Source organism: Rattus norvegicus, chromosome 19 (genome assembly GCF_036323735.1).
Source record: "Rattus norvegicus strain BN/NHsdMcwi chromosome 19, GRCr8, whole genome shotgun sequence".
NCBI classification, from domain to species: Eukaryota; Metazoa; Chordata; class Mammalia; order Rodentia; family Muridae; genus Rattus; species Rattus norvegicus.
Genome location: NC_086037.1, coordinates 26,715,799 through 26,733,043, shown reverse-complemented (window position 1 = coordinate 26,733,043; position 17,245 = coordinate 26,715,799). Strand labels below are relative to the sequence as shown.

General features: G+C 45.1%; 1 protein-coding gene across 1 annotated transcript; it reads left to right on the top strand.

Moving 5' to 3' along the window:
* Positions 1-5,520: 5,520 nt before the first annotated feature.
* Positions 5,521-8,009, top strand: LOC134483568 (disks large homolog 5-like; the record flags this gene model as incomplete). Its single annotated transcript, XM_063278805.1, has 3 exons — positions 5,521-5,879; positions 7,089-7,232; positions 7,865-8,009. Coding segments are annotated over exons 1-3 (585 nt in total), but the record flags the coding sequence as incomplete, so codon positions are not given.
* Between the last annotated feature and the right edge of the window lie 9,236 nt (positions 8,010-17,245).

Genomic DNA, 17,245 nt, shown 5'->3' with positions numbered 1-17,245 from the left:
GTGCAAAGAATATGCACCATGTCAGTAAAGTGTGTGTGTGTGTGTTTGTGTGTGTGTGTGTGTGTTCATCCATGAACTCACTATAAATTATTATCAAATGACCCAGAAGACCGTGGAGAAACCTGTAGATGTGCATGCAGAATTATGTTACTACCGTTCCATGGCACCTTGCAGGTAACACTGAAATACTGGGCTGCTTTAATAGAGCCTAAAACCAGGCTATGCATGGTTTTCGGTGAGATTGTGATGTGCAACACCACAACAGAGATCAGCAGAAGCTTCATTTTTTCCATGCTGCTGTTACCAAGTGAGGCAAAGCCTCATCCCATAGAGAGTCTGGTAGGATCTGATGAAAGGAGTAAACTCAGGGTTGAAATCAAGCCTTTAGAAACAAAGAGAAAAATACAAAGTCAAGGAAAGCAAGAGCTGTCTTTTTCTTTTCTTCCTCTTTTTTTTTTTTTTGAGAAGATCCACAAGAGAGACAACCCCTTCCTCAAACTAACAATGCACAAGAGAGACAATACATGAATTAAAAATCAGAAATGAAATGAGGGACATAACAATAGACACCGAGCAAATTCCAAAATCATTAGTTCTTACTCCCGAGGACTTTACGCCAGAAAACTGGAATATTCATTCGATATTGTTGATTTTGTAGACAGATAACAATTATCAAAGTTAAATCCAGATCTGGGAAGGTATCTGAATAATACCCCTAAGAAAATAGATACACTCATTAAAGGTTGCATACATTATATATTATATTGCTTTCTTTTTGCATGATTAAACCCCTTCAAGGACAATTAGCTATGTTATAGAAAGTGTTACTTTTAAAACAAAAGGACAAAGAGAGAAATTGAGGAATCATTGAGATACACTTCCCAGACAGGATCAAGGAAAGACGGCTGAGAGATGCAAGCAGGGGCTGGAACGCTGCCCTTGAGAAGAAAATGTTTTTCTCACTTTACCTTACACTATGCTGTACTGTGTCCGTTTTTTGTGGAAGCAGCTCTCATGGTCTCTGGGGTATGACAAGTAGATTGTGATACTAGCAAGAGGGGTGACTTGCTATACAGATATTTTAAGGAGAAGCCTTTGCTTAGTCTCACTTCTTTGCCTAGTCTTGCCTCAGTCGTTCCTGATATCATGGGAATAACGATCTTATTATATCTTGCCAAAAGGGAAAGTGAGGTAATCCATATTCATGCCTGTATAAGGGTTAATAAACTTGCAGCTGCATGCAGTTGCATCTGCCTTTGCTTTGCATCCCCTGTGTCCTGGTTATTTGTGACCATACCTGGGCCCCCAACACACTAGATGTTGACAAGCATCACCCTTCTCACTGTCAGGTTTATTTTCTTTCTTTTTTGAAATCTATGATGTGGAGGCGTATTACAGCAACAATATGAAATAGCAGGCAGGCATGTATGAAAATTGCTGCTAGGTGTGGGGACAAGTCCTCAAAAGGAGCTGTTAAGATGGGAAACACATAATGCATTTGTTGCTGGAATTGAGTTGCCTCAGCTGTGTTGCTCTGCCTGCTCAGTGTCCATTCAACATCACTCTGTTTCTACAGAGGAACTCAAGGTTTGCCCCAGCCGCCTGTGAGCTGTGATATGGGCAGAGAAAGGCCAGGACACAGTGGTGATTTCCCACTCCTCAGTTATGCTGAATTTTCCACCACTGTACTTGTATACACAAGTCCAGTGTGGTCAGTTATTATAGATATTTGTCATTTCTTACAGAGGGCAACTATGATTGACTACACCCAATTCTACAAAAAACAAAATTCAGGAAACCTGGCCGTTGGCAGCAATGAATCAAGAAATATCTAGGATGGTGGGGCATGAATTCTGCCAAGCAATGAACTCAGATAGGTGGGGTTGTGAGGAAGATGTGTGGTTGAATAGCCCAATAGATTCACGTTGTATCATCTTGATTTAATCTAAGGACAAAGAAGTGCAGTATCTCTGATGGCTTTCTTCTAACCCCTTGAAAGGTTCACTGGGGTTTGACTCAGTTCTTCATTCTTCTTGCTAGGGCAGCAACACTCAGGGAAGCTTGAGATTGCCATAGGCACAGTATTAGGCTAGAAATGCTGAGTAGGTGATACTAAGTTGTTCAGATGGTGATACCCATTTCATTTGTTCTTAACGTGGACCTAAGGAAAGACAGATCAAGGTCCTTAGAATAAAAAGATCATTTCCACTTTTTTTCTACCTTTCCTGAATGAAAGACTGGTTGGCAGAGAATGGTAAAAATTCAAGAATTGGTAGATGATGCTTTGAATGAAGGGTGGGTTTCTGTGCTGGTTTTAGACAGGTTCTCAATTACCCCATCTTGTTCTCTACGTTGCTCGTCAGGTTCACTTTGAGCTCAAATAAAGCTGCTTCTACTTTCCAACAGGTAGTCTTACAAAGGGGCCTCCAAGGACTGTGAGGACAGCATTAGCCAATGAGAATTGAGGTGTGTAACCCACAACTATAGCTTTATCTGAAAGACCCTCAGACAGAGGAGACTCTCGCTCCAGTCCTGAGGACAATCACCACCCCATGAACACACAGGACTCAGTCTTGATGTAAAAACAAGAGGTTTACTTTGGGATACCAATGCACTGGGGCTCGACACGGTCCTCACGAGGAGGGATGTGAGGAGCCTCAAACAACAGAAATGTACAGCTTAAACAGTCATTTATGATCACACAGTTTCATTAGCTCAGCTATTTCAGTGCCAAGGATAACTAGGCAGATGTTTCTCGTCCTGGGATAAGGCCGTAACCACATCAATGTAGCTATTTCAGTAGGAAGGATGTCTGACTTGATATATGTTTTCTTATCCTGGGGTTCCCAGGACAAGGACCAAGGATATCTGTCTTGGCAGGTGTTTCTGTTCTGGGGTTCCCAGGACAAGGCTATAGCGATGTCAGCACAGCTGCATTCAGTACCAAGGACATCTCACTTCTATAGTGATCAGTCAGCTTCCCAGAGATGTTTCCTGTCTTGTAATTGCCCTGCAGTAAATATGTTCTATACCCTCTGTTCTTATGGTCGGGCAACTTCCTAGAGAGTGGGTGGGAATGTGCTTTCTGTACTTTCTGGTCTATTGTCTAACTTCTAGGGGCTAAGCGAGGGCCAGCTTAAAAGATTCTCATGCTTAAGAAATGGCTGTACTGATATCAAACGGGGATCTTTCATATCCACTTTCTTCCAAGTCTACCAGCCATCTCAGATTGGTGGTGTAATATGCCTGACAATCAGGACACAGAAAAATAACTTGATACACAGCAAGGACATGGCAATCATATCCTGTGTCGTTATGTATGTTCTGGATGAGGTTTGTTAAAATGACAATATTGCACAAAGCTTTATATAGGACCCATCAAATTAAGGGTCACTATGCACTGTCATAGCTAAAATGGCCTGGTCAGAAGTGACCACTGGATCACTCTTCTGTAACTTCACATGAGAGGCTTGTGCTTTTTGTGTTTTTTATTTTTGTGGTTTTTTTTCTTATTTATTTATTTATTTATTTATTTATTGATTGATTTATATGTTGTCAGGAAGATAGTTCAAGTCATGGATCTGCCCCCAAAATCTGAGCTTTGCTACTAATACTGTAAACAGTATTAGTGTATGCATTCAATAAAATAACTGGCTTTTTTTTTTAGTACGATACATGCTTTTGTGTTTTGTGGGGTGATCCATGAAACAGGAGTGAAGATGCTTGTTTCTTACTCTGTCCACTGAGTTATGTCTCTAGGCTTCTCCTACTCCTTTGGCTGCATCCCCCCCCCCACATCTGCTGACTATTTTATTTTTCAGATGAAATCACACGTTATAGCTTAGAGAGGCCTGTAAGCAATCCTGCTTTGGTAACTTAAGTGCAAAGAGGAGAGCCCCACACTCAGTCTGAGGGTGCATTCACTGGTGGATCCAATATTTCAGTTTCCTCTCCTAACAGATCACCACATTGTTGCCAGGACCATAATGAATGCAATTCTTTCTCCTAAAGAATCTGGTGGCAACTGTCAAATGTTAAGCACAAAGCTTCACGTTGTACCTATAACACACACCCACATTGCCACCTATCCTATAGGCTATTTCTGGGTGTGATTCCATGCACCTGCACATGATGAGACAGGAGACCTATTTGGCTACTTATAGGAACTGGTGTAATTTCTCAGTAATCTTTAATGGGTAATATTGCTGACTGAGGAGAATTTGAGGTAGGATGAAACACTTCTGTGCAGGGATTGGGGAGGAAGCACTCATTTAGATACATAGCAATGACTTAGGTTTTTCCAATCAAGCCTAGAGCCAAATTTGGCTTTGGAAGCATGTGGTGCTCAGTGGCTATGCCACAGGGAAGTCCCCTGAAAAGGGCACATCAGCTTTTGCTCAGTACAGGGAGAACATTAGCAGGGAGGCAAAGTCTGTTATCCATGACATCAGCCGGCCCTTCGTGGACATTCTATTGTCTCCTAGAGAGACCTTGGAATCCCTGTGATGTCACCAGTATCGTTGTGACAACCAATTCCCTACTTTTTCTCTTAGTGTCCAAAGGATATATCCACAGACATGTTTTCCCGTCTTTGTAGGTGCTTTGGGAGAGTTGATGTTGATAGAGAAGAGTCTAGAGTGAAGCAAACGAAACCTAAAGGTAATGATGGACACATGGGGAATGTGGAGTAAGTTCTGGGCAGTGTATGTTGATCTTCCTCTCAGGGGTGAGTGTGGGGGCCTTCAGCTGGCCTTTATAGCAATGGGCCACAACCACTGGAACATCTCCACAGATATTGAATTCCATGATTATCACAATTCCTGAAAGTCAAGGTTTTCACATCATTAGTTTCTCCATAACCACATGGAGGATATGGCAATGCCTATGCTATTATTGGGTGAACTTCTAGTCTTTACTTTTACAGTGCATTCGGTATGTTAAATTGATATTATAACACCACCAGGAGTCATGGAGGGTATAACTTTTCTGAATTAAACAGGGCATCAATGTACTTCACTTTCATTGCTTCTTTCAATTCAGTGACTATCTGACAGTAGTAAGAGGGAGAGAACTGTGCTCCTGGCCATGACCTTATATTCTTAGAACTCCTCTGACTACCTCTGGCTGACGGGGCCAATCTTACCTTCATATATTAGAGGTTCTGTGTGGCAGATATTTTTCTACAGTAGCCAAACTATATGGAGCAGGTAGAGAAAGAGCCTGTAACCTATTGGCACTTCTGGGGCATTTGTCATTTCAGTAGGGGGAATTAATAAGTCTGTTGACCATGTCCTCCCCCTACATGACTTTTTAATGCAAAGTTATTGGACTAGAGTAACAGTGTAGGATATCTGAGTTTCCCTGATCAATCAAGTCATTGTGGATGCTGAATTGATGATCTGACTTCTGAAACCAGAGGGGTGAGGGTCCTGAAACCAGGTTGTAGCCTGCGTACCTGATAATAATCCTGGAGAAGGCATCTCTCTGGTACTTGTAAGCCTGTGTGGGCGGGCATAGGGAACACCTGGCTGCTTACATCTCTTGGTCTCTATATAGTAGTGGGGGGACTGTGATCCACTTAGGATGCCTCTTACACAGACCAAACTTCTTGCAGTGACACTGGCTTCCAAGCATGTTCTCCTGTTTAGACCTCACTGTGGTCTGTGTATGCTCTATGCATTCACCCCATGCGGGTTCACTTGTGTTCTTCTACCTACAGAGGCCTGCAGACAGACGTCATCCCCTGAAAATATCCTAAACAAGGTGCAGGACAACGAGGAAGAGGAGAGGCTGAATAGAGAACTGGAGCTAACTACCAAGGAGAGAAATGAGCTGACAGATCGCCTCCTTTATGTGACAGGTGGATCCATGAACAAGAGGTATGCATTGCTCCAAACAAAGGACCTTGTTCTAAACCTCATCTCCCAAATAGAGGAGATTCAGAACCTGACCCTTACTGAGGAGTGAGTTTGGACATGGACTCTCTGATTCTGCCTGTTGAAAATCTGAACTTGTGATCTGAGTGAAGAATTCAGGGATAAAGTCACTGGAGCATGAGTTCCCAGTGTACAATTGGAAAGCCCTTGACAAGTGGCAGCTTTGCAAGGTTCTAGGTGCTGTGAGTTTGTGGACAGTGTTTGTACTTGCTAGGAATGTGACTGAACGCTATCATCTCATGGCAGCACCCTTAGGTAACAGGTCCCACATTGTTCATCTCCATGCTTAACTAGAAGGCCTGAGGCTCTGGCCTGTTCCTTCTTGTCTGTGTGCCTTAAACACTGAGACAGTAATGGTGCATACATTTCTAATGATTCTCATTGTGCTCTTTCCATATTTGTCTCTCTTTCTCATTCTCTGAGTCTGTTTAATTTCTTTTCTTGTGGGTGTGTCCCAGTTTGTGTGTCTGTGTGTGCACAGGTCTGCATGCATATGCACAACTTTTATATGTTTCTGTGTCCCTCCACCCTTGGAATTTAGGGGTCTGTTTTTTGACCTCAGGATATACCTGTATAATAGTTTCATGGAGGTGTAAGTACTTTATTTTGGAAGCCCCACTTTCAACAGTACAGTTCTTTGCCTGTGTGGTCACATTTGTCTATACATTTGTATGCCTTGAGCAGATTATAAGTTTGTGGCAATATCTGGTCTCATCTCCAGAATTATGTGTACTGTCTGCCTCTAGAATATTAGTTATTCGGCTTGTAGCATTCCACTTGTCAAAACAGGAAAAATGAAATCAGAGGTTTCTGGATGTGTGTGTGTGTGTGTGTGTGTGTGTGTGTGTGTGTGTGTGTGTGTGTGTGTGTGTGTGGTTTGGTAAGCTCTGTGGCCTAGGCTCTTGACAGCATAACAGGTTTGAATGCAGATCCAGCCCTCCTGATTGAAAAAAGTGAGCCAGGGAACCCTTTATCTGGGTGCTTAGCTTCTGTTATCCTGGGCACACAATTCCAAGTTTCTGAAGCTGAAGAAGATCCAAATATGTAGAATTCAGAAAGTGTCCTTCCAGGACTGGGGTAGTACAGGACACAGCCTGAGTTCATATAATCCTAAACCTCGATGTTCATTGGGTTCTATGTTCCTGGGGCCAGCCCCTACTTCAGGCCAAATCCATTTTATGAAAACTTGAAGATAAAGGAGAAAGAGGTCATGTCATTACTGCACAACTTAGACACAAAGAACATTGAACATCGTGAGAAATTTCAGGAGCTCAAGAAGGAGATTAACTTCTATCGGTAAGTACTGGTCAGAAGGGCCCATCACTTGTGGAATGGCCATTGCTGCCTCTCTTTGTTCTGGACTGGAGAGCCTGCAGCTCTGGGTCCATGTCTTCTGCTGTTTAAATATCACTGCGCTGTGGGTCTTTTGGACTCAGTTTCAGTTCTTTAAGAGACTGTGACTTCTCACCACAGTGTCTATGCATCTTTACAAGGCTCTGGATAGAACTACACTGATTCAGGCATCAGAGTGTTATTAGGCCAACCTGCGGCTCTGGGGTCTTACCAGGTTTAACAAAGCTCAATGTGTGGACCACATGGTTTGCATGACCTCCCTTGGTCATACTGTCCTCTTGTGGTTATTTGCTGCCTACTAATTGATGCTGTCCCGATGCATTGGGCTCTCATGGGTAGTTGTAGATCCCTTGTTCTTTTGGACAGACATGGACTCTTATTGGTGCTTGGGTCACAGAACCAATTTATTCTTCCCTGGATTGGCCATTTGCTGTTTGTGCAGCAGCCTTACATGTATGGAGATGTATTCTATGAAGTCTTTATGGGTATCTGGGTCCTGGTGGACTTTGTGGGATTTGGCAGTTGGAATGGGAGGAAGAGGCTTCAGGATCTTACTATGCAGAGTGTGTTTCCAGCAACCTGCACAGCCGGCTCCTGATGGACCAGGCATGTATGAAGAAGAAGTTGGTCACATTGAAGCAGGAGAGCAAGGAGTTACAGCGATATTTGTTTGAGTTGAACCCGAATGATGAAGATGAACAGGAGAAGGCCAGCAACCTCCAGACCCAGCAAAATGTGGTAGGAACAAGCAGCTGAGTCAGATTAACAATGTCTGATACCATTTGCCTATTGGATACATCTTTGCTTCCCCTATCACCTTTCTAATCTCCCCACACCCAGTCAGTCACCCACCTTATGTGATAGAGTTATTCATTGCTCTGTGTATGCACAAGTATTCTGGGATGTTAACCACTCTTCAGAACCTGAGTTATTGGCAATTATACTTCTCTGCCCTTTTTGAAACTGCAGTCCAGAAATGGTGACAGAGGAATAACATATCATATGACTGCATCTCCCTATCACAGATTGGATGCTATGAAGAGTTTTGAACGAGTTCTTGGTCGTGTGACAAAGGTCATACAGGGGTCATGTTATGGTTGGAAGCACCTTGTAGGGATAAGAACCAAGTGCAAATGGCAAATGAGTCCTGGTCATTGGCTTTGATCTGGGTATCATGTGGCCTTCTCTTTTCTTCCTGTACCCCAATTAGGTCTCTCCCCATTTCCCCATTCTTGGTTTGCACTGGTAGAGTCTGAGGAGCAGCTTGTTCTCCCACAGTACTGTGAGGGTTGCTGGTGATGTTCCCAGCCTGCAGAGATATCAGCAATGATTTCAGTGAAAAGATCAGTGCTGTCTGTCCAATGCAGCTGAGGGGACAGAAGGCAGCAACTTGACAGCTGGTATGCATGTCCCCACCAAATCAGTGTCTTAATAGCTGCCTTCTCCTCCCAGGTCTCAGAAACTGCAGGAGACATGGCATAGGACGGATCCCAGGAAGACAGCCCCCTGAAGAGTGAGTTTCTTCCTCAGGAGTTCCCTGTGACGACAATCCTCACAGTCAAAGACATTTGGGGGAATATTCTTCTTCTCAGATAATTTCCTCAATGTATAGAGACCCTAAATTTATGTATCCGTATGCCAGACTGTCTGGTTGAGGTCCTTCTCCTTTCTCATACGGACAACACCATTTGAGAGACATCTGAGGGGACTGCCTTGACGTCTTGTCCTAGAGGAGAAACAGCACTACAACTGTGTTTCTAAATGTTCATTAAGAAAATGCTGTTAAGAAATGTTTTTGGTTATGATTTTCATTGAAGTTTTCTTTTTGTTATTTCATACTTATATATTCTTGTTACTGTTTTTCATTTTTTATACCATTTTAGTTGTTCATTTTATGCCTGTTTTTTGTAAATTGTATTCCTTATGAATAAAAATTGATTTGTAACTCTTGACTCTTAAGACCATCTTATTCAAGGGTCCTTTCCCCTCCTGTAGACTTAGAACTGACAGCTAGATATGGATCTTTGCATGGTCCAGGCAGCATGGGTAAATAGGGAATTCAAAGCCACCAAGGTGTACACAGGGTGATAGTGTCTTTTGTGTGGATAATGTGACTTTTTTTATGGACACACACTGTATGATGTAATCACTGACATACTGTATCCATGCTGTATTGTCTTCTGCTCATCCTAGTCTATATCAGTCTACAACACACATTCCTTATTGACTGTGTGCACCAGATATTGAGTAACACACACTCATGCCTGTAGAGCTGCAGAAAAAATGACAACTTTCACAAAGGATTATAGAATAATCCTAATCGAGAACCATGTGCCTCAGTTTTTCTTACAATACAGCATTAGTATTAAACCACAAAGATAATGACTATCAACGTCATTTTGGGAAATAGGTTTTTATAGGTGCTGTTTCACTTGATCATTCATATGCTGTGTTTTTTATTGTTGCTGATTATATTTATTTTATCATTTAACTCAATGGATCTTTTTTTTTCAAATGCATGTCTGGTCCACTCCTGAGTGCATTTCCCTTATGATCCAAAAGAGGGAATAGCATTCCCCATTGTAGATGATTGTTAGGGACCATGTGGCTCTTCTGAGAGAGCAGCAGATGCTCTAACCTGGGAGTCATCACCACAGCTCCTGTAGGTAGCTTTTGTCCTTCCAGGGCATGTGCTGTACTAGGTGGACACGATCACCTCCCATTTAGGAGAGAGATCTCAGGAGATGTGTATGTACAGGTGGTTGAGCAGTGCCTGCTCAATGTGGTAGGCTGCTAGGCAACCAACTGAACCCCAGCCCTGCTCCACCTGCATTCTTCGAGGCAGAGTTTCTATAGCCCAGGATGGTCTAGAATGCATCATCTAACTATGTCTTTTTTCCAATAATGCTAGGGTGAGGAGCATATGTCCTCCACACCCTTCTTTCCAAACAATGAACATGCTCATGGTCTGGTTATCACATGGCCATGAGGGAGGTAAATAACACTCAGCCAAAACAGAGGCGCATTCCACAGTCACACAGACAGCCTGGACAGATCTGACACGATCAGCACCAGGTTTGACTGCCACTACTTGAAGCAAGGTCCTCCAGTGTTAGGACAACCATTCAAACAGCAAAGAATGAACCTGTTCCCAGCATCCGAGGAGTGGGAGACCCAGAAACCCATGTGTCAATGTGGCCATTTGGAAAATGGAAGAGGGGAGGCAGGGAAGCAGCCAGAACTGGACACAGTTGCAGGGACCCAGGCAAAGAGGGAATATTGGGGCAGAGTCCATGAGATGTCAGTAGGCAACAGGCCAGCTGGGACTAGTGTGGGTACAGGGCTTCTAGTGTGGGTATGAGAGGAGCAAAAGTAGCAATGGTCAGATTCTGATGCAGCATAAATATTGGAAGGAGCTTAGACCGTCTCAGTGTCGTATAGGGGCATTATAGACACTGATGGGCAGTATGGGGATTGCAGGGTCCCTTATAGTGGTCTCTGCAGGTGTCAGGGCTCTGTCAGACCTATGACTATCAGGCAGGCTCTGAGCGCAAGTGAGAGTCACGGGACAGGCCCTGTGTACAGCCTGGTTTGGGGACATTTCCAGGTGCCCCATGGACTGCAAAATAAAGGCAAAGGACACAGGGAAGCCAGCAGTTCCCATGCACAGGACATAAATACTTGTAGACCTTTCTAGAATTTCCATAGACCATCTGTCACTAGTCCTCACTATAGAAGGCACCAGCATTCTGCCCTCTACTTCAATTGGTGAGACAGCTAGTCTAACTCCAGCAGTAAGGCCTCAGGGAAGACAGTAAGAACTCACAGGTGACCTCTTTTACTATTGAAACAGGCTCTTCCTATGGAGCCCAGAGTGACTGTAGGGTCCTAATTCTCCTGCCTCACAGTGACTGTAAATTCAAATCTACCTTCAAGAGCAATTGATTAATAGCACAGGGGGGAAGATCAGATTAAGGCTATCTAAAGGCCCCAGGGTGGTAGGATTACCAGGGTCCTAGTAAGTTTCTCCAGCCTTAATTAGAACCTGAGTCAGTCCTGCTGTATGGGATATCACCTGCTGCCCAGTGATATCACAACTTGGAATTCTTTGTCAAATATAAGCTGTTATGGGAATGAAGTAGCCACACAATAAACACTGGTCTGGATACTCCTAGGTCAAGAATCCCCTGTTGGAAATGCCTTGGACCGCACCATTTTACATTCTGGATCCTTCTGGCTTTTTAGCAGATTTATAAATACAAAAAAGAAAAATGGGCATAGTAATTTAAGCCTATGATCCCAGTCATGGGAAACTGAGTCAGGGTGATGGAAGACTGTAAGTTCCAGGGCAACCTGTGTTTCTAGAAAAAAAAAAAAAGGCATGGTGAAGATTCCACTCAAGTAGAAACCAAAAGGCTTTCACATGGGGCCTGCATTCCACTGGTCAGCACTCCCATCGTCACAGCCACAGGGAGACACTGGGGAATTTTTCCCACTGTCTCGCTTTGGGATGCAGTCCACCCCATGATTCTATGTGAGGAATGCCCCAAAGGTTGCATCATGTGAGGGACCTAGATAGTTCCAGGATTGGGAGAATTCAGGAGTTTATTATTAGGGATGATCTACAGCTTTGGCAAAGCTTTTCCCTCCACATGGCAGCCCCAGGTTTGGCCCCAACAGTAAAAATAAAATCCCCCCCAAAATAATGCCAACAAAATATCACGAAGCCTAAATGTCTGACCAGTCTCCTCAAAAGTGCACAGGAACCTGACTCCACATTTAGGACCCACTATGGCCTCTGTGACCTGTGAGAAGGGATCTAATATGGGAATTAGTACAGTATGACTTATCCTTATGGATATCTTTGGTGACAATCACCACCTGACCCCTGAAAACCCATCTACCTGGGAGGCTCAGCACTCATGTCACCAAAAAAAGCCCAGATCCTAGGGCCAGCATGGGCAGGAGGTGAAGAAAGTTTGTCCCTCGTGAACATCAGTTGCTGCTCCTGGCCTGACTCTATCCTCAGGAGACAATGTTGCCCCAGAAAGTGTGGGTGTCAATGGCTATTCCCAGGCCAAGGCTGGGATACTGCTGGTCATCCCCGCAGTGACACCTCACCCCTGCATTGTGTGGTCATCCCCGCAGTGACACCTCACCCCTGCAGTGTGTGGTCATCCCCGCAGTGACACCTCACCCCTGCAGTGTGTGGTCATCCCTGCAGTGACACCTCACCACTGCAGTGTGTGGTCATCCCCGCAGTGACACCTCACCCCTGCAGTGTGTGGTCATCCCTGCAGTGACACCTCACCCCTGCACTGTGTGGTCATCCTCGCAGTGACACCTCACCCCTGCAGTGTGTGGTCATCCCTGCAGTGACATCTCACCCCTGCAGTGTGTGGTCATCCCCACAGTGACATCTCACCCCTGCAGTGTGTGGTCATCCCTGCAGTGATACCTCACCCCTGCAGTGTGTGGTCATCCCTGCAGTGACACCTCACCCCTGCAGTGTGTGGTCATCCCCGCAGTGACACCTCACCCCTGCACTGTGTGGTCATCCCTGCAGTGACTCCTCACCCCTGCAGTGTGTGGTCATCCCTGCAGTGACTCCTCACCCCTGCACTGTGTGGTCATCCCTGCAGTGATGCCTCACCCCTACAGTGCAGACCTTTGGGCCTGTGGCCTTCAGGATCCGGATTATCTGTTAAACTCAGTTCATAATCAGAATGTTTTGTGTTCAGCCTCTGCCTGGACTGTACTCCAAGAAGAGTTCAAGGTTTTCTGTGGCAACATCTAGCGATCAAGCCTGAGCAAAAGGATTCTCACATCACCCTGCAGGCAGATTCCCATAGTCATTTCTAGTCCATTTAAGCTGCTGCTGAAGATGCCTTGAAGGCATAGCCACAGCGACCCTGTGTGTTCAGAGGTGATGTTTTCCTTCAGGAACCTGATGCTGAGTCTTCTAACCCAGCAGGCGGTCCCTGCATCAGGCTGGAGTCTTGAGTTTCTGTGTTGTCCTGATACCACCTGCTGTGTTCTCCTGGGGCAGAATGGATCTCAGAAGGTCTGGGCCAGTCTCACTGGTTGAGGATTCTTGCAAGGCCTCATCTCCAATTCCTGAGGGAAGGTGTAGGTTAGGAGAATGCCTGGATTCGAAATTCAATGTTTTCAGATTTCAGGATTGGATGAGGGGTACTCAGCATGTGCATGTGTCCATGTCTCTGTATGCATGCACATGCAGGCCAGGGATGGACACCAGCAAACTTCCTCAGTCACCCTACCCCTCTCACACAAAGGAGCTCTCACACAGAAGCTGTGGCTCACAGATGAGGTTGCTCAGGGTTAGAGTCCCAGAGATTCTTCTGCTGTGCTTCAAAACTTTGAGAGAGAGAGAGAGAGAGAGAGAGAGAGAGAGAGAGAGAGAGAGAGAGAGAGATTCTAGCAGCTTGTACAACCATGCATGCACATATGGATGCCAGAGGGAAATATCCGGTGTCTTCCTTTTCGAACAGGGTCCTAATCAACTATCAGGTCTCTATATCTTAATATCTAGAAGGGGTCCCAGCATGAGCATAGCCAGGGCATACACATGCTTGGCTGTCAGTCAGGCAAGACGCAGAGATCTTGTTCTATTTTTCATGGTTAATGCTCTTAGCACCCTTGAGGGCCTGGCGGAAAGCTGCCTGGAGACTGCTGGATCTGATGCTGGCCTAGACAGCCAGGGCTATTGATGATGGATGTCCAAAGTGGCCCTCATTCTTGGCAAACTTCTCTCTTCTAGTCTAAATGTGCTTGGGTGTTTAATGCAAGGACTGGGTTGTAGTTTTCCTGTTCTATCCTGCTGCCCCCTTGTTTTCTTCAGCGGGTCACCTGCCCTAGTGAGGAAAGAGAAGTGTGTGAGCCACAGCACCACCCTCCCATGCTTCTGCTTGCTGATCTGTGGTATCTGTTGATGTAGAACCGTTCCTGTGGCAGTCCTGTTGATGTTTGTGAGTTTTGAGGATTTACGCCAGTGTAGTAATGTGCATAGTCACCCTGGAAAACCCCACAGGAAGTTGGTCCCCAGGTTTCAGCACACAGAAGCACAGGCCATAAGAGATGCCCAGGTGTTGAAGGAGGTCCAGTAGATGTGCTGTTAGTTTCCTGTGTCTGATGCATGATTGTCACTTGCTTAATAAAATGTATACACAAAACTCTTTAAGTGTCCCACTGACCTCTGAGAAAGAACATCAGTGGGAAGATGGCTTTGAACTCTTAACTCCCTGTTCCTTTCCTCATAACAGGTTTCTGTAGCAACCAAAGGAGAGAAGCCACCTGAGGGAAGGAAGTCCAAGACAGTGCCTAGGAGCAGAAGTAGGGTCTGGCTGTAGAGGGGACAAGTGGCTGGGTATAGGGACTCTAGGATCAGAAAAGAGGTTGCCTGGCATCTCCCACAGCAACGAAGACAGTCACACATAGTCATGCTCAAAGGCCAGTCTGATCCAGACTGTCCCTCATTTCCCAGGCGATTATAGATGGTGTCAGGTAGCAGTTGAAAACTGGCCATCAGGGCATGATTCAAGTGTTTATTAAGGTATCATGGCATCAAGAGTATATGAGGGAATAGCCATATGTACACAGAACGACTTGCAGATCCAGAGAGCAGGGAGGGAATAGTCAGGAGCTCCTGCTTGCTGCTGCCTTAGGGGTTCTACAGAAATCCCAGTGGCACTTGGGAAGTGGAGGCAATATCAATTAGGGATTGTGGCCACATGGGGAGATTGAGACCAGCCATGTGCTGTGGCATCAGAACACTGACCAGCGATGACAAAATGAAACATAAAACACTGGTTGCTCAGCTTTGATACTGCTGACTGCTGACGTGGCCAGGGGCCATCCGGTTCACCAAAGGCTCAGCCAACAGTTGTCTCTCCACTCAATAAAAGTCAAAGAGTGGCCCAGCTCCAAAACCAAATGTGTGCCCACATTGCAATGGCTCCGGTACTGTTTCACCTCAGCTGCGGAGATCTCAGGATCCATGAGTGTCCAGCACGCACACACCCAAAAGAGACAGTCTTAGGGGTCTTAGGCAGCACTGAGGGTGGTGAGCCTCTGCCTCACGGCTCAACGGCCCTGACCTTGGCATTGTTTGGGCACAAGAGAGCAAAGTGCTGGGGACAGACAACCTGCAGTCTACCATACTGGAAGGGCATGACTAACACTGATTGATCACATCCATGTGACTACTGAAGCTTTTCCTGCTCTCTGTAGTGGTGACCTTACAGAAACCATGCACACCCGGTTTAGACTGTATTAAAGTAGCCACCATTTCAGGGTTCCCTGCAAGGTGCCATGGGACAGTAGTAGCATGAGTCTGCATGTATCTCGACAGTTTTCACTAGGGACTACACACACACACACACACACACACACACACACACACAAACACACACATACACACACACTTACTGACATGGTGCACATTCTTTGCACACAGAAGAAAGTGAGTAGTAGTGAAAACACACCAATCATGGAATTGATGGAGGGAGTTGTGGGCAGAAGCTGGGGTTTAGTGTTACTTAAAGGCCCTATGCAGGCTCTCCTTTTGTTGGATGAGAAACTTCAACTGCAATGTGGTTCTTTATTTTCTTTCTCTAAAGCACAGAGGGCTAGGGTGGATCTCAGGGCTTTGAGCATGTTCGGCAAGTGCAGTCACACTGAATTAAATCCTAGGGCTGGAAACCCTATTAATCTTCTACAGAATTATAGAGCAGGCTGGATGAAGACTCTTAGCTGAAAATGTGGACAACTCAAGACAGGTACTGGACAATGGCTGTCAGACTTGACTGAAGACTGGAAATGTTTTGCTATCTCACAGGAAAAGAAGGCCCCTCCCACTACACTGTACTCTAAGGACATTTTATTCAGGATAGGATGACATGAACTATTGTCTCATGTCACAGATGTCAGCACAAAGTATCCAAGGTATTGTATGCCAATGGTAGCATCAACAGAACAAAGCACACAGTGTCATGAAGACATAAATTATGAGTTTGTGTAGCAAGACCCAGGCCTCTTCCAGGTTCTTAGATAGTAACTGAGAACCTCAAATACGGTAGTGATGTGATAGTGTGGTGTAAATCTAGTTACAACTAGTTTTGACACAGATGACACTTTTTGTGTCATGGTCAGCTTATAGTGAATGACTAGACCTAAGCATGAGAATAACCAAATACTACATTGCTTCTCTAGCTGCTGAGCTTCTAAAAGCCCTGGGGTGACAGCAAGCTTTTGTGGACATACTGGATTGGTTCTTCTGTACTTTAACTCTCTGAGTCACCTGCACTCTCAGCAAGTTAGATGAATTCCACAAATTGGAAATCAGTCACCTGGAAAAAATACATTCTCAATACGATCCCAGATTGGCCATGGAAAAAGGGTAGCTTGAACTGTCCCACCTCGGTTGGGCTTGCACAGGCCTGCTCTCCAAAAGAAACCTGTGTTCACAGCTGCAGGCTGCATTCACTATGGATGCTCTTGAGGTTCCTTCCTAAACTGCTTAGATTACAATAATTTTCTTGCTAACAATCAAAAAACTGATTATGCCAAGCTGGCCTACAAGAAGCTAGTTTCTATTCTGTATTTTATCAGATGTGCAGAATACATATGGTCATCATTGATAACAGGTGAATGATCTGCTCTAATATGGACACTAAGTGATGCTGGAGGACGATCCTGACCCACAATGAGCAGTGGGGACACCAGAGCCCTGTAGGGATGCCTGGCAACCTAACACGTTGAGCACGCACAGCTCAGTAAGTTCCCTGTGAACACACATCTCCTGAGATCTCTCTATTTAATCATAGGTGATCCTGTCCACCTAATACAGCACCTCATGTGGAATAACAAAAGCCACCTGCAGGAGATGTGGTGATGACTCACAGGGTAGAGCACCTGCTGCTCTCTCAGAAGAACCA